Source organism: Martes martes, assembly GCF_963455335.1.
Source record: "Martes martes genome assembly, chromosome: 7".
In the NCBI taxonomy this organism is placed as follows: Eukaryota; Metazoa; Chordata; class Mammalia; order Carnivora; family Mustelidae; genus Martes; species Martes martes.
The window spans coordinates 50,996,245-51,014,862 of NC_137894.1; the positions used below are offsets into that span (position 1 = coordinate 50,996,245).

At 39.7% G+C, this 18,618-nt stretch overlaps 1 protein-coding gene across 1 annotated transcript; it reads left to right on the plus strand.

The window, feature by feature from the left end:
- Nucleotides 1-9,804: 9,804 nt before the first annotated feature.
- On the plus strand, nt 9,805-10,743 carry LOC308346622 (olfactory receptor 11G2-like; the record flags this gene model as incomplete). The annotated part of the gene is made up of 1 exon (XM_080809682.1): nt 9,805-10,743. The coding sequence occupies one exon, from the start codon at nt 9,805-9,807 to the stop codon at nt 10,741-10,743; it is 939 nt and encodes a 312-aa protein (XP_080665808.1).
- Between the last annotated feature and the right edge of the window lie 7,875 nt (nt 10,744-18,618).

Here is an 18,618-nt window from a genome sequence, read left to right on the forward strand (position 1 = left end):
ATCTTGATGAAATCCCAATAGTTCATTTTTGCCCTTGCTTCTGTTGCCTTTGGCGATGTTCCTAGGAAGAAGTTGCTGCGGTGGAGGTCAAAGAGGTTGCTGCCTGCATTGTCCTCAAGGATTTTGATAGATTCCTTTCGCACATTGAGGTCCTTCATCCACTTTGAGTCTATTTTCGTGTGTGGTGTAAGGAAATAGTCCAATTTCATTTTTCTGCATGTGGCTGTCCAATTTTCCCAGCACCATTTGTTGAAGAGGCTGTCTTTTTTCCATTGGATATTCTTTCCTGCTTTGTCGAAGATTAGTTGACCATAGAGTTGAGGGTCTATTTCTGGGCTCTCTATTCTGTTCCATTGGTCTATATGTCTGTTTTTGTGCCAGTACCATACTGTCTTGATGATGACAGCTTTGTAATAGAGCTTGAAGTCTGGAATTGTGATACCACCGACTTTGGCTTTCTTTTTCAATATTCCTTTGGCTATTCGAGGTCTTTTCTGGTTCCATATAAATTTTAGGATTATTTGTTCTATTTCTTTAAAAAAAATGGATGGGATTTTGATAGGGATTGCATTAAATGTGTAGATTGCTTTAGGTAAAATAGACATTTTCACAATATTTGTTCTTCCAATCCATGAGCATGGAATATTTTTCCATTTCTTTGTGTCTTCCTCAATTTCTTTCATGAGTACTTTATAGTTTTCTGAGTATAGATTCTTTACCTCTTTGGTTAGATTTATTCCTAGGTATCTTATGGTTTTGGGTACGATTGTAAATGGGACTGACTCCTCAATTTCTCTTTCTTCTGTCTTGTTGTTAGTGTAAAGAAATGCGACTGATTTCTGTGCATTGACTTTATATCCTGACACTTTACTGAATTCCTGTATAAGTTCTAGCAGTTTTGGAGTGGAGCCTTTTGGGTTTTCCACATATAGTATCATATCATCTGCAAAGAGTGATAGTTTGACTTCTTCTTTGCCGATTTGGATGCCTTTAATTTCTTTTTGTTGTCTGATTGCTGAGGCTAGGACTTCTAGTACTATATTGAACAGCAGTGGTGATAACGGACATCCCTGCCGTGTTCCTGACCTTAGCGGAAAAGCTTTCAGTTTTTCTCCATTGAGAATGATATTTGCGGTGGGTTTTTCATAGATGGCTTTGATAATGTTGAGGTATGTGCCTTCTATCCCTACACTTTGAAGAGTTTTAATCAGGAAGGGATGCTGCACTTTGTCAAACGCTTTTTCAGCATCTATTGAGAGTATCATATGGTTCTTACTCTTTCTTTTATTAATGTATTGTATCACATTGATGGATTTGCGGATGTTGAACCAACCTTGCAGCCCTGGAATAAATCCCACTTGGTCGTGGTGAATAATCCTTTTAATGTACTGTTGGATCCTATTGGCCAGTATTTTGGTGAGAATTTTCGCATCTGTGTTCATCAAGGATATTGGTCTGTAATTCTCTTTTTTGGTGGGATCCTTGTCTGGTTTTGGGATCAAGGTGATGCTGGCCTCATAGAATGAGTTTGGAAGTTTTCCTTCCATTTCTATTTTTTGGAACAGTTTCAGGAGAATAGGAATTAATTCTTCTTTAAATGTTTGGTAGAATTCCCCTGGGAAGCCGTCTGGTCCTGGACTTTTGTTTGTTTGGAGATTTTTGATGACTGTTTCAATCTCCTTACTGGTTATGGGTCTGTTCAGGTTATCTATTTCTTCCTGGTTCAGTTGTGGTAGTTTATACATCTCTAGAAATGTATCCATTTCTTCCAGGTTGTCAAATTTGTTGCCATAGAGTTGCTCGTAGTATGTTCTTATAATTGTTTGTATTTCTTTGGTGTTGGTTGTGATCTCTCCTCTTTCATTCATGATTTTATTTATTTGCGTCCTTTCTCTTTTCTTTTTGATAAGTCTGGCCAGGGGCTTATCAATCTTATTAATTCTTTCAAAGAACCAGCTCCTAGTTTTGTTGATTTGTTCTATTGTTTTTTTAGTTTCTATTTCATTGATTTCTGCTCTGATCTTTATGATTTCTCTTCTCCTGCTGGGTTTAGGCTTTCTTTGTTGTTCTCTCTCCAGCTCCTTTAGGTGTAGGGTTAGGTTGTGTATTTGAGACCTTTCTTGTTTCTTGAGAAAGGCTTGCACTGCTATATATTTTCCTCTCAGGACTGCCTTTGTTGTGTCCCACAGATTTTGAACTGTTGTGTTTTCATTATCATTTGTTTCCATGAATTTTTTCAATTCTTCTTTAATTTCCTGGTTGACCCATTCATTTTTTAGAAGGATGCTGTTTAGTCTCCATGTATTTGCGTTCTTTCCAAATTTCCTCTTGTGATTGAGTTCGAGCTTCAGAGCATTGTGGTCTGAAAATATGCAGGGAATGATCTCGATCTTTTGGTACCGATTGAGACCTGATTTATGACCCAGGATGTGGTCTATTCTGGAGAATGTTCCATGTGCACTAGAGAAGAATGTATATTCTGTTGCTTTGGGATGGAATGTTCTGAATATATCTGTGATGTCCATCTGGTCCAGTGTGTCATTTAAGGCCTTTATTTCCTTGTTGATCTTTTGCTTAGATGATCTGTCCATTTGAGTGAGGGGAGTGTTAAAGTCCCCTGCTATCATTGTATTACTGTCGATGTATTTCTTTGATTTTGTTATTAATTGGTTTATATAGTTGGCTGCTCCCATGTTAGGGGCATAGATATTTAAGATTGTTAGATCTTCTTGTTGGACAGACCCTTTGAGTATGATATAGTGTCCTTCCTCATCTCTTATTATAGTCTTTGGCTTAAAATCTAATTGATCTGATATAAGGATTGCCACCCCAGCTTTCTTCTGATGTCCATTAGCATGGTGCATTGTTTTCCACCCCCTCACTTTAAATCTGGAGGTGTCTTCGGGTCTAAAATGAGTTTCTTGTAGGCAGCATATGGATGGGTTTTGTTTTTTTATCCATTCTGATACCCTGTGTCTTTTAATTGGGGCATTTAGCCCATTAACATTCAGGGTAACTATTGAGAGATATGAATTTAGTGCCATTGTATTGCCTGTAAGATGATTGTTACTGTATATTGTTTCTGTTTCTTTCTGATCTACTACTTTTAGGGTCTCTCTTTGCTTAGAGGACCCCTTTCAATATTTCCTGTAGAGCTGGTTTGGTGTTTGCAAATTCTTTCAGCTTTTGTTTGTCCTGGAAGCTCTTTATCTCTCCTTCTATTTTCAATGATAGCCTAGCCGGATATAGTATTCTTGGCTGCATGTTTTTCTCGTTTAGTGCTCTGAATATATCATGCCAGTTCTTTCTGGCCTGCCAGGTCTCTGTGGATAGGTCCGCTGCCAATCTAATGTTTTTACCCTTGTATGTTACAGACTTCTTTTCCCGGGCTGCTTTCAGGATTTTCTCTTTGTCGCTAAGACTTGTAAATTTTACTATCAGGTGACGAGGTGTGGACCTATTTTTATTGATTTTGAGGGGCGTTCTTAGCATCTCCTGGATTTTGATGTTTGTTCCCTTTGCCATATTAGGGAAATTCTCTCCAATAATTGTCTCCAATATACCTTCTGCTCCCCTCTCTCTTTCTTCTTCTTCTGGAATCCCAATTATTCTAATGTTGTGTCGTCTTATGGTGTCACTTATCTCTCGAATCCTCTCCTCGTGTTCCAGTAGTTGTTTGTCTCTCTTTTGCTCAGCTTCTTTATTCTCTGTCATTTGGTCTTCTATGTCACTAATTCTTTCTTCTGCCTCATTTATCCTGGCAGTGAGAGCTTCCATTTTTGATTGCACCTCATGAATAGCTTTTTTGATTTCAACTTGGTTAGATTTTAGTTCTTTTATTTCTCCAGAAAGGGCTTTTATCTCTCCAGAGAGGGTTTCTCTAATATCTTCTATGCCTTTTTCGAGCCCGGCTAGAACCTTGAGAATTGTCATTCTGAACTCTAGATCTGTCATGCTACCTATGTCTGTATTGATTAGGTCTCCAGCCTTCGGTACGGCCTCTTGTTCTTTTTTTTGAGGTGAGTTTTTCCGCCTTGTCATTTTGTCCAGGTGGGATTTGCTTTCTCCTGCTGTGGAATTCCGCTGTTCTTGGTGACTGAAGTTGGTTTTGGATGGTTTCTTGTTGATCTTCTGGGGGAGGGGCCTGTTGTAGTGATTCTCAAGTGTCTTTGCCGCAGGCGGAATTGCACCGCCCTTGCCAGGGGCCGGGCTAAGTAATCCGCTCGGGTTCGCTTTCGGGAGCTTTTGTTCCCTGAGCGCTTTCCGTAGAGTTCCAGAGGACGGGAATGAAGATGGCGGCCTCCCAATCTCTCGGCCCAGAGGAGCCGAGAGCTTGGGGTTCCGCTCCTCAGTGCGCTCTCAGAGCAAAGCGCCCAATAGCCCCGCCTCCCTGGCTTGCGGTCGCGCCTCGAGGAAAGCAGTCAATTGTTGGAGCTGGAGAAAAGCGCCGGGTCGCTTTTGTCTCCGTGGCCTCCGGCCGCGCTCCGAGCCCACCCAGCCTGCGACCGGCACAAGGTAACCCCGGGCTTAGAGCTCACTCCTCGGCTTTGTCGCTATAGCCGGCTTCCCCGCTCTAATACCTGCGAGCTCTGCGGCACTCAGACACCCCCAGTCCTTCTGTGACCCCGCGGGTCCTGGGGTTATGCTGACCCCGCCTGGGTTTCCCCCCAGTTTAGCCTCTGGAGCGATGTCTCCCAGTGGAGCCGACTTTTAAAAGTCCCGATTTTGTGCTCCGTCGCTCCGCCGCTTGCTGGGTGCCGGCCCCTCCCCCCGGGGTCTATCTTCCCGTCGCTTTGGATTCACTTCTCCGCAGGTCCTACCTTTCAGAAAGTGATCGATTTTCTGTTTCTGGGATTGTTGCTCTTCTTCTCTTCGATTTCCCGTTGGATTTATAGGTGTTCACAATGGTTAGATAAGCTATCTAGCTGATCTCCTGCTACCCGATGTCGTCTCAGCCTGCTACTTCTCCGCCATCTTGACTCCTCCCCAAAGGAGCTATCTTTCCCTTAAATAATAATCCTGTCAAAGCCAGAAGTAGTTGAATGCTAGAAACTGATACTTTCTCCTGGAGACAGGACATTTGGATTTCACTGGAGGTTAGACAAATCTCACTAGAGTGAGTGTGAATGAATTCCTATTTTATTCTATCTTTCATACTATAGATGGCTAATATACATGTGTGCTAAATGAATGAATAGAATAGATGTCTTTAGGAAGTCATATTAATTGAGAATTTAACCACATGGTATATCATCTACTTTAAGTGGCCAGATGGGGAGAGGCCCCATGAGTTTTTCTCTTTGATAAAATTCCTGTGAGAATGAATATTACTTTGAAAAATTCCTGATGTACAAGGAAACAAATCTTGGTGAAATTTTTCACATGTCTCAAACTTAAAAGTCTTATTGTCTCTTAAAAATTTCTAAACCAGGTTTAGTCATTTGTATCATGAAAAACTCAGACTCAGGTCTCATAATTCTAGTATCTCCTGTGATCATGTAATTATCCTCTTAGTAACATAGCTTCAATATGGTAACTTTCTTTTCATAGTTCCCCTCCACAGTCTTCCCAAGTTGCTTCTGACCCTCTCCAAATCACCTTGTTGTTCTTGCTTGTAATCACAGTCACCCCAGTGATCAGGTCTTTTATATATTTATATATAATAATCCAGTGCCCTGCCCTGCTTATTGTTAGCTTTGCTTAAAACATGCTCATTCAGGTGGATGCTGAAAATGATGTTGATATGGGAGAGGATGGGGGTGGGGAGTATTCCCTGTTACTAGCTACTATTCATGCTGGGTTGGCAAGAGAGGGGGACCTGCTATATCCTATAGCAGGCAGAAGAGGGGACAGATCTCCTCAATATTATTATCTGATCAAGCTCTCTCTATGCTGCTTTAGCTTGCAATCTATTTGGGTTAGACTGATTATGAACTTTGGAATCATGCAAACCTGAGTTCATGCCTTGTCTGTCTGATTTACTACCCTCTGACATGGGAAACTATTGAATATTGATGAAACCTGTCATTCCAGTGGCTTACTTGAAGTTTATCTCTGGGTAAGAGAGTTTTGTCAGTTCAGATCGAGGCACACTACTTCACTTCTGCCTTCCCAGCTTTAACATATGCAAGGCAGTAGGGGAGAGAGCTGTGCCTGGACTCTTAAGTTTAAACCAAAATGGATTTTTTTTTCCCCACAGAAAAAGAATTTTCTTAATAATGGTTCAACAGCCCCCCCCACCCAAAGTCTATAACAAAATCTATAGTTGAAATACTTACTGTATGAAGGGGACTGAAAACAGAATAGAAGCTAACAGGTTGGAATCAGAGAAAAAGGAAAATTGTATAGAATAATGTCAAAGGGGATCAATTCATGGGGTAAGGAATAATTAAAAATTACTGCAATAATCAGTTGAGCTTCTTTGAGCCACTCTGGAATGGAGCTATAATGTTTTTATTGAGATATTTATTCTGAGTTCCATATGTGATTTTATTTTTTTATTTTTTATTTTTTTTAATATTTTATTTAGAGAGAGAGAGAAAGAGAGCACAAGCAAGGGGAGGGCAGAGGGAGAGGGACAGGGAGAAGCAGATTCCTCATGTGGGGCTTAATCCCAAGACCCTGGGGTTCATGACCTGAGCCAAAAGCAGATGCTTAACTGACTGAACCATCCAGGTGCATATGTGATTTTAGGACATGTTTTCAAAGGTTAGTTAAGGGCATAGAAGTGCATTAAGTTCATATCATTCCTAAGATTGAATGTGCAAAGATCAGAATGTATATAGAAGCTAAATATCCTTCTTTTAGGTTCAAACAAATCCTTTTTAGGAAAAACCTACTCATATTTTGGTTATGGTAATTAGGGCAATAAAATGAGCCCCACTCCCCAAATTTACTTTATGCTAGATACTGTGCTAGGTGCTTTACAAACATTATATTTAATGCTTTGTTAATGCTCCATGGTAGGTATTACCCTGATTTTGCAGATAAAGAAATTGAAACTCAGAGAGAATCACTTGTCCCAGGTTATAAATCTTATATTAAAAAAGAGCTAGGATTGGGACGCCTGGGTCGCTCACTCGGTTGGGCGGCTGCCTTCGGCTCAGGTCATGATCCCAGCGTACTGGGATGGAGTCCCGCATCGGGCTCCTTGCTCGGCAGGGAGCCTGCTTTACCCTCTGCCTCTGCTTGCCACTCTGTCTGCCTGTGCACTCTTTCTCTCTGACTAATAAATAAATAAAAAATCTTTAAAAAAATAAAAAAAAAAGAGCTAGGATCATTTTGGATTGTTTTGAATTCTGACTCTTAATTTTTCTTTAAAACTAAAAAATATTTGTATAATTATGGTAAAACATACACTTCATTCTTTTTTTTTTTTAGTTTTTTTAAATTAGTTATTTTTGTTAACATATAATGTATTATTTGCCCCAGGGGTACAAGTCTGTGAATCATCAGGCTTACACACTTCACAGCACTCACCATAGCACATACCCTCCCCAATGTCCATAACCCAACCACACTCTCCATACCTCCCTCCCCCCAGCAACCCTCAGTTTGTTTTGAGAGATTAAGAACCTCTTATGGTTTGTCTCATTCCCGATCCCATCTTGTTTCATTTTTTCCTTCCCTACCCCCCACAACCCCCCGCATTGTCTCTCAAATTCCTCATATCAGGGAGATCATATGATAATTGTCTTTCTCTGATTGACTTATTTCACTCAGCATAATACCCTCTAGTTCCATCCACGTTGTTGCAAATGGCAAGATTTCATTTCTTTTGATGGCTGCATAGTATTCCATCCTATACCTCATTCTTAAACAGTCACTTTGACTTTGTACTTAAAAAAACACTAAGATGTCAAGCCCTTTGGTTTTTCACTAAACTGTGTATATTTAAAATGAAAATTGAGGGAAAATAATATACATAGAAAGTAAAAATGAGCAGGTAGAAAATGTGTTCTAACTAAAAAATAAATTATGCCATGCTATTTTCAAAAAGAGTAAACTGGAAAATTTTGCAAAGGAACTGAAATGCTATAGAGCTAACATAAATGAAGGGGATTCCACAGAGGATAATTTGAATCAAATTAAAATATTTAAGTATTTTTAAAGCACATATTACATTCCTTAGTTTAGACTGGGAATTGCTGGGTTATCATTCAGTTATTTATGAACTCTCTTTTATTTTATATCCTTGTGTTTCTAACTCAGTAATGTAGGCTCCATATTTTACTTTCATTGTTGTCAATTCACGTCTTTTGAAACAAGCTTCCCTGAGTTCAAACTTCTCTGACACCCATATAGTATTAATAGTAATTCTCAAAAACCAGGCATTGTCTTTGCAACACTAGAATCATCTGGGGATGTAAGTCTTTAATGGAAATTAATTAGTGAATTAATGTATTTGTATATGGATGTGCCTTTCTTATTATGATCTGCTAAGCTTCTATAATAATATAGTTAAATAGGGAAATTTGTGGACCTTGTGATGCTGAGTGAAGTGATAGTTTAGGCAATAAAATATTTCAGTGCAGTTTAAGGGTATAAACTCCTTCTTGAAGCTTATTAGCTGTACTAGAGTTAAAGGTGAACATTTAAGGTGTATAATGACTCATTTCTATCTCTTTTTCTCATAGGCTAAAATAAGAAGAAAAAGCTTTGGAGAAAATAGTTAAATTAATACTTGAAGTAATGTTACTAGTGGTGTTTTTCTATTTGTATTCCAACAGATCTATTTTGAAAACAATTTTTCATGTTGAATAAATATTAATATTCTATTTTGTTATCTACTTATAATACCACCTAATTCTGATGAGTAATTGAGGTATTAAGGAGGGCTGAATAAAATAGGAGACTCTTTTTTTTTTAATTTTTAATTTCTTTTCAGCATAACATTATTCATTGTTTTTTCACCACACCCAGTGCTCCATGCAATCCGTACCCTCCCTAATACCCACCACCTGCTTCCTCCAACCTCCCACCCCCCGCCCCTTCAAAACCCTCAGGTTGTTTTTCAGAGTCCATAGTCTCTCATGGTTCACCTCCCCTTCCAATTCCCCTCAACTCCCTTCTCCTCTCCATCTACCCTTATCCTCCATGTTATTTGTTATACTCCACAAATAAGTGAAACCATATGATACTTGACTCTCTCTGCTTGACTTATTTCACTCAGCATAATCTCTTCCAGTCCCATCCATGTTGCTACAAAAGTTGGGTATTCATCCTTTCTGATGGAGGCATAATACTCCATAGTGTATATGGACCACATCTTCCTTATCCATTCATCCGTTGAAGGGCATCTTGGTTCTTTCCACAGTTTGGCGACCGTGGCCATGGCTGCTATAAACATTGGGGTAGAGATGACCCTTCTTTTCACTACATCTGTATCTTTGGGGTAAATATCCAGTAGTGCAATTGCAGGGTCATAGGGAAGCTCTATTTTTAATTTCTTGAGGAATCTCCACACTGTTCTCCAAAGTGGCTGCACCAACTTACATTCCCACTTTCTCCACATCCTCTCCAACACACGTTGTTTCCTGTCTTGCTAATTTTGGCCATTCTAACTGGTGTAAGGTGGTATCTCAATGTGGTTTTCATTTGAATCTCCCTGATGGCTAGTGATGATGAACATTTTTTCATGTGTCTGATAGCCATTTGTATATCTTCATTGGAGAAGTGTCTGTTCATATCTTCTGCCCATTTTTTAATATGATTGTCTGTTTTGTATGTGTTGAATTTGAGGAGTAAAATAGGAGACTCTTAATATGTAGTTCTGACTATGTCTCTGTACATGTTAAGTTAGAAATGCATGTTTTGCCTAACAATAATGACACTGATGTTATTCATGAATTCATCCTCCTGGGTTTCCTATGTAGTCAAGAGGTGGAAATTCTCCTTTTTGTTTTGTTCTCCATCATCTACATCTTGACTTTGTTGGGCAACAGTGCTATTATCTGTGCTGTATGGTGGAACCAGCAACTCCACACTCCTATGTATACTTTATTGTCCAACTTCTCTTTCCTGGAGATCTGCTACATCAATTCCAATGTGCCCAACATGTTGTTCAACTTCTTATCCAAGACCAAGACCATCTCCTATAATGGCTGCATCTTACAGTTCTACATCTTCCTTTCTCTTTGTGCCACAGAACTTTTCTTCCTGGCCCTCATGGCATTTGATAGGTATGTTGCCATCTGCCATCCACTGCATTACCCTACCATAATGACCAGGAAAATCTGCAGAACCTTTGTGTCTGCTTGCTGGGTGGGTGGGTTCCTCTGGTTGGTGACCCCAGCCACCCTTATCTCCCAAGTTCCGTTTTGTGGTTCAAATGTCATTGATCACTACCTCTGTGATCTTGGGGCAATGTTGGCCATATCATGTGTACCTGTGCCTAAGATAATGCTGACTTGTAGCATTTTCAGTGCTGTAATAACATTTATCACTTTGTTCTACATCCTTGTGTCCTACATACTGGTCCTTCGAGCTGTGGTTCAGGTTCCCAAAGGTTCAAGTAGGAAAAAAGCCTTCTCCACATGTGCTTCCCACCTGATAGTGGTGTTCCTATTTTATGGCTCAATTATGGTGATGTATGTAAGCCCAGGAGCAGCCAATCAGCCTGGTATGCAGAAGTTCTTGACAATGTTCTACTCAATTGCAACTCCACTTTTAAATCCTCTGATCTACAGCCTCAGGAATAAGGAGATGAAGATTGCCCTCAGGAAAGTTATGTGTAAAGTTTAGAAATAATTTCTGAATGGGAGATGGTTTGGTGAGAAAAAATTTCTTTTGAGTCCTGTTGTATAGAATCTAGAAAATTATACTTAAAAGTAAGAAAATGTACTAGATCTAGAATAAATATGTCCACATGAGAATTCTTAAAATTCAAAGCTTCTCTCTATTCCATATTGATTGAGTAACTATGGGTAAGTTACTCAAATTGTTATGTCTGCTTTCCCAGTTTTAACTGGAGACGATCTTAGTAATCAGGTCTGCATCATAGAGTGTTTAGGAATAAATGAGTTAATATATGGAAGCATTTAAAATAGTGCCTGGCACTCAATATATATTATATAATGTAATATGAGATACTATTATCAATTATATCAAAATTTATTATCATTAGCTATTGTTGCCAAGTTATGACCTTCAGCAGTTTCTTTTTTTATAAACTTTTAAATGATCATCCTATTATATTTATTTAAAGGAAAAAAGGGCCTATTTTTATTTATTTATTATTTATTTGGCAGAGAGAGAGAGAGATCACAAGTATGCAGAGAGGCAGGCAGAGAGAGAGGGGGAAGCAGGCTCCCCGCAGAGCAGAGAACCTGATGCGGGGCTTGATCCCAGGACCCTGAGATCATGACCTGAGCCGAAGGCAGAGGCTTTAACCCACTGAGCCACCCAGGTGCCCCAAAAGGGCCTATTTTTAAGGAAAAAATGTTTTGATTCTTGAAAGAAGTCTATGTAGGTGCAAATCAAAACAAGAATTATTTCTGCCCTACCCACCTATGTTTCCTTGTTTATGAAAATGATAACAATGCTCTGTTAGACAAAGATTGATGAGGACTGTGTTCTGATACCACCTTAGCAAATCAAAACTTTCATTCCCAGTTTTTAAAAAGGACATTTGGGGTTTTTTTGATGTGGATCAAATAAGCAGTCATATATAAAAGTATTTATAAAATGCAAAGTACAGCCAAAAGATGAAAGTGGTTCAAATATACATCAACAGGTGAACAGATCAACAAAATGTGATATATACATACAATGTATGCATACAATGTGATCAACAAAATATGATGTATACATACAATGTAATACATACAATGTAATTACCCAGTCTTACTAAGAAAGGAAATTCTGAAACATAGATGAACCAGCTTGTCACAAAATGACAAATACTGTATAATTGCAATTTTGTAAAGTTCCTAGAATCCTCTAATTCATAGAGACAGTAGAATGGTGACTGTCAGGGGGACATTACTAGTCAATGGATACACATTTTCTGTTTGGGAGGATGAAGGTGTTCTGGAGATGGATGGTGGTAATGATGGCTCAACAATGTCAATGTACTTAATGCCACAGAACTGTACACTTACAAAATTGTTAATATTTGTTAAATGTCATTTTATGTGTATCTTACCATAATTAAAAATAGTTTTCAAATATAAAGCACATTACCAATGTCAGTTGTTTTTTATTTGGGTTGTTATCATGTTAACATTTCCAGGAATCCTTGCTGCTGCAGTCTTGTCTGTGTGTGTGCTTTCTTTTTCTCTGTGATATTGCTGTTATAGCTTTTCCTCAGTAATTAAAACTACATATGGGGTAGGATCTTTCCCTTCGAGTCACGAAGACTTCTCCACTCCTCAACTGCAGCAGTGCTCTGCCCTCCCAGGTGTCCCTTTGCTTTGCTCTTTGAGGACGCACAAAGTGGTCTCAAGGAGGAAGTCACTCCCCTTCCTCCAAAGGCTGACTGCCACCTCAGGGAATTTCTTCCACCCTAGCGCACATGATTGTTAGAAACTGCATTATCATTATGGATAAAATTAAAGAGAGGAATAATTCTGGTTCTGGGATGTAAGATCAAGACCCTCTGAGATATGCAAACTCTTGGCACATGAAAAAATTTGTTCTGAGGCTGCCTGGTGTTGCCCACTTTTTAGGTATCACAGCAGAGCCTCTCCTGTTCTATTTTTAACAATAATCAATATAAAGTTATTAACCAGACATTTTGTATTAAATTTTTATATTAAGTTTTGAAAACTGGGCTGAATTTTATACTTACAGCACATCTCAGTTTGGACCAATCACATTTTGAGTGTCAGTTGCCACAGGTAGCTAGTGGTTACCATAACGGACAATGCAGCTCTATGGCTTCTTATGTCCTCCTTGGTAATGAGAGTGGGACAGCTCTTCCTCTAAAGGGAGATTAAAATTTTTTAAATTTATTTTATTTTATTTTTTTGGGGGGGAGATTGAACTTTAAAACAGCTTTTAGAGAGGAGGGAGCAATAAAAACCTGGAAGCAACAAAAGAGACAAGGAACACTCTCTTTTTGTTATCAGTGGAGTCAGAGCAGGGCCGTTTTGGGAAAAGGAGTGCAGTGGAGTTTTTACTGATGCTTTCTATCCACAGCAGCTGGTATAGAAAGGTTGATGGAGAGGCAGAGGAAGGTAACTTTACTAGGAGACAGCAGAGCTTTGGTGTTCTTCTCTAATCTTGTTGAAGGTGGTGCACAGGCCAGAGGATTTGTGGTCTTACACATGGAACTCCGGAGCCTGCAAAAGCTTCTTCTTCTTCTTCTTTTTAATCTTTCACAAAGCAGGAAAGAGTATCCAATAGAAGAGAAACAGGCTCTTCAACAAATGGTGTTGGGAAAACTGGACAGCCATATATAGAAGAATGAAACTGGACCATTTCCTTACACCACACACAAAAATAGACTCAAAATGTATGAAAGACCTCAATGTGAGACAGGAATCCATCACAGTCCTAGAGGGGAACTCCGGCAGCAACTTCTTTGACCTCGATCACAGCAACTTCTGGCTAGACATGTCTGCAAAGGCAAGAGAAACAAAAGCAAAAATGAACTCTTGGGACTTTAAGATAAAAAGCTTCTGCACAGCAAAGGAAGTAGTCAACAAAACCAAAAGACAACTGACAGAATGGGAGAAGATATTTGCTAATGACCTACCAGATAAAGGGCTAGTATCCAAAATCTATAAAGAATTTATCAAACTCAACACCCAAAGAACAAATAATCCAATCAAGAAATGGGCAGAAAACATGAACAGATATTTTGTCAAAGAAGACAACCAAATGGCCAAAAAACACATGAAAAAGTGCTCTAGAGGGGGAGACAAGATGGAGGGGAAGTAGGAGGAGGTGCCGTTTCAACCTGTACCCTAAAGTGAGCTGATTACCTACCAAAGAACTCTGATCACCCATGAAATCAGCCTGAGATCAGAATTATACACGTCTGGATCTCTACAGGGGCAGAAGACGCCAGTGGGCAAGTAAAGCGGAGTGGGAATGTCGGACTGATATTGGAAGAGAAACAAAAGGGGGAGGGAGCCACCAGAGGTGACCGATTGGAAAGTAATACCCCAATATGAGAGTGCCCTGCGTCTGGGGACCAGCATTAACTTGGAGTCTGGTTGAAAGCACTCAAAAAGAGCAAAGGATCACAGGGGGGAAATTGTGGGAATCGGGGCAGTTAGGGACAGGGGCTTAAGTCCCTGGACCCAGGACAGCCACCCCTGGTGCTGAACTAGAGAGAGTGTGGTGGAGAAACCAGATCTTGTTCCCTGAGCTGCCAGCATGCCTGAGAACAAGTGGGGTCCAGCTCCCATGAGGGGCTGGGAGCTTCGCCAGATGGCAGAATGCTGCATGGTGCTATCAGAGCCTGAGACATGCGCGCCCCACATCCTCCTCTGAGAGAGGTGCGCACAGGCACCAGCCTGGCGCTCTTAGACCCGCGACATAATATCAGAGCCTGAGATGCACACGCCCCACATCCTCCCCTGGGAGAAGTGCTCTTGGACCCAGAAAGACCAGGCACTCCCAGCCCGGGCCAGCGGGAAAACCCCAGTGTGCGATCACTGCTTGGAACTTCTCTGGCAGTCTGGAGCTGTCCAGAGAGCTGCCACTGCTGTGGTTTTGTGTACAAGCAGGAGATCCTGGGTCCCCAGGGACCACGACTCAGAACCTGCTCTGCCAGCAGCCGAGGGGGAGCTTATATGCTCTGCAGCACCCACAGGGGAGCAGACTGAGGCTTCTCTCTGAGAGGGAGGGTGGGGTGCAGTTTGCTTTCCTTTAAACCTCCAAAAACCATCAAAAGCTGTCAAGGCGAGAGAAAACAAATGAACAAACATAAAAACTTCCAGAGAACAAAAGCCTGAAAAACCGGTTTCCTCAGAGCCCACCCCTTGAGGTGGGTGGGAGGACTTAACTCAGGGAACATCATTGACTGAAAACCCAAGTGGCAGGCCCCTCCCCCAGAAAACCAACCAGGAAAAAAAAAAAAAAGAAAAAAAAAAGACAAGAGAACAACCACTACTACTTCATAGATACAACTTTTATTTTTAACTAATTCCCACTATTCTGGTTCATTTTTTTTCTATATAGATAATTTTTTAACCTATTTACCATCACAGTGAGCTGTTCAGTACATCAAATTCCATAATACCCTTTTAGCCTGAACTTTTTGATACATATACCCGTTTTTCTTTTGCTTTTCTATTTTTTTAATTTTTTTTTAAATTTTAGTTTAGTCTAGTTTATTCTTTTTTTATTTTTATTTTCTAATATTCATATAGAATTAAACTTCAAGGTAATCCCCTTTCCCCAATCAATGCTACCCCTATAGGTAAACCCATTTTTAATCCCCCTTTATCTTAGGAAAGTTGAGTCCTTTAACAAAGATATCAAGATACATCCAGGAAGAATCAAAATAACCTTCCTCGCACACACTGAGAGTTTATAACCACTCTCCTATCTTTTTCTTCCGCCAGTGTTTCTGTGTATTTGTGTTTGTCCTGATAGTATATAAATCTTATACTTGGGGTTCTTTTTGACGAGGTTCTTCCTTTTTTTGCCTATATATATATATATATATATATATATATATATATATGTATATATATGTGTGTATATATATATATATACACACACACATATTTTTTTTTCCTCTTGTCATATACTTTTATCAGTCTTTTTGTTTGTTTGTTTTTGTTTGTATACTTCATAAATCTTACCTTGGGGTCCATTTGGGCTGAGCCTTCTCTTTTAACTTCCCTTTTTTCCCTGTCTCTCTCTCTCTTTTTTATTTTTCTTTTCTTTTTTCTCTCATTTGGGTGGGGAATCCTGACTGCTCAGAAGCGTTCCAGGGTGCACCTTGACTGTACCACGGTCAATACATGCAGCTACATCTGTTCAGCCATCTCTCACCAAAATGACTAGGAGGAGGAATGCCCAACAGAAGAAAAAGACAGAGGATGGGCCTTCTGCAACAGAGCTAACAGCTATCGACATAGACAATATGTCAGAAAGGGAATTCAGGCTAACAATTATCCAGGCAACAGCTAGGTTGGAGAAAGCCATGGATGACCAAACAGAATTGATTAGGGCAGAACTGAAAGCCACCAAGGATGATGTTCAAAATGCTCTCAATGAGTTCCAATCTAATCTAAATTCTCTAAAAGCTAGGGTAACTGAGACAGAAGATAGAATTAGTGATCTGGAGGACAAACAGATAGAGAGAAAGGATCAGGAGGAAGCCTGGAACAAACAACTTGGAAGCCACAAAAACAGAATCAGGGAAATAAATGATGCCATGAAATGTTCCAGTGTCAGAATTATTGGAATCCCTGAAGGTGAGGAGAAAGAAAGAAGTCTAGAAGATATAGTGGAACAAGTTTTCCAGGAAAATTTTCCCAATCTCACAAATGGAACCAGTGTTCATGTACTAGAGGCAGAACGGTTTCCCCCCAAGATTATAGATTCTCAAAAGTCCTCGAGACACCTAATAGTAAGAATGAAGAATTATAATTGTAGGCAGACCCTCTTGAAAGCAGCTAGGACAAAGAAGCTCCTTATGTACAGAGGAAAGCCCATCAGAATAACGTCAGACCTGTCCACAGAGACCTGGCAAGCCAGAAAGGGCTGGCAAGATATATTCAGGGCACTAAATGAGAAGAACATGCAGCCAAGAATACTTTATCCAGCAAGACTGACATTCAAAATGGATGGAGAGATAAAGAGTTTCCAAGACCGGCAAGGCTTAAAAGACTATGCAACCACCAAGCTGACACTGCAGGAAATACTAAGGGGGGTTCTATAAAAGGGATAAAATTCTAAAAATATCATTGAACAGAAATATAGAGACAATCTACAGAAAGAGACTTCAAAGGTAACACGATGTCAATAAAAATGTATCTCTCAATAATCACTCTCAATGTGAATGGCCTAAATGTGCCCATAAAATGACACAGGGTTGCAGATTGGATAAAAAGACAGGACCCATCCATATGTTGTCTACAAGAGACCCATTTTGAACCTAAAGGTACACCCAGACTGAAAGTGAAGGGATGGAGAAGCATCTTTCATGCCAATGGGCCTCAAAAGAAGGCCAGGGTAGCGATTCTCATATCAGATAAATTAGATTTTAAACTAAAGACTGTAGACAGAGATACAGAAGGACACTACATAATTCTTAAAGGGACCATCCACCAAGATGATCTAACAATTGTAAATATCTATGCCCCAATATGGGAACAGCCAAATACATAAGAAAACTATTAATCAAGATAAAGAGTCATATTGATATGAATACTTTAATAGTAGGAGATCTTAACACACCTCTCTCAGTACTAGACAGATCATTGAAGCAGAAAATCAATAAAGAAACAAGAGCATTGAATGACACATTGGACCAGGTGGACCTCATAGATATATACAGAACATTCCACCCTAAAACAACAGAATACTCATTCTTCTCAAGTGCACATGGAACCTTCTCCAGAATAGACCACATACTGGGTCACAAATCAGGACTCAACTGATACCAAAAGACTGAGATTATTCCCTGCATATTCTCAGATCACAATGCTTTGAAACTGGAGCTCACTCACAAGGAAAAGTTCAGAAGGAACTCAAACACCTGGAAGCTAAAGACCGCCTTGCTTAAGAATGCTTGGATCAACCAGGAGATCAAAGAAGAACTTAACAATTCATGGAAACCAATGAGAATGAAGACACTTTGGTCCAAAACCTATGGGATACAGCAAAGGTGGTCCTTAGGGGGAAATACATAGCCATCCAAGCCTCCCTCAAAAAATTGAAAAACCCAGAATATACCAGCTGTCTCTACACCTTAAAGAACTAGAGAATCAACAACAAATCAAACCAACTCCACACATAAGAAGGGAAATAATCAAAATTAGAACAGAGATCAATGAGATAGAAACCAGAGATACAGTAGAACGTATCAATGAAACTAGAAGCTGGTTTTTTGAAAGAATCAATAAGATCGATAAACCATTGGCCACACTAATCCATAAGAAAAGAGAGAAAGCCCAAATTAATAAAACTATGCATGGAAAGGGAGAGATCACAACTAACACCAAGGAAGGAGAAACAATCATCAGAAGTTATTATCAACAGTTATATGCCAATAAGCTAAGCAACCTAGATGAAATGGATGCATTCCTGGAAAACTATAAACACCCAAAATTGAACCAGGAAGAAATTGACAACCTGAATAGACTGATATCTAGTAACAAGATTGAAGCAGTGATCAAAAACTTCCCAAAAAACAAGAGCCCAGGACCTGACGGATTTCCTGGGGAATTCTACCAAACTTTCAAAGAAGAAATAACACCTATTCTCCTGAAGCTGTTTCAAAAAATTGAAGCATAAGGAAAACTTCCAGACTCTTTTTATGAAGCCAGCATTACCCTGATCCCCAAACCAGGCAAAGACCCTACCAAAAAGGAGAATTTCAGACCAATATCCCTGATGAATATGGATGCTAAGATTCTCAACAAGATCCTAGCAAACAGGATCCAACAGCACATTGAAAAGATTGTCCACCATGACCAGGTGGGATTCATC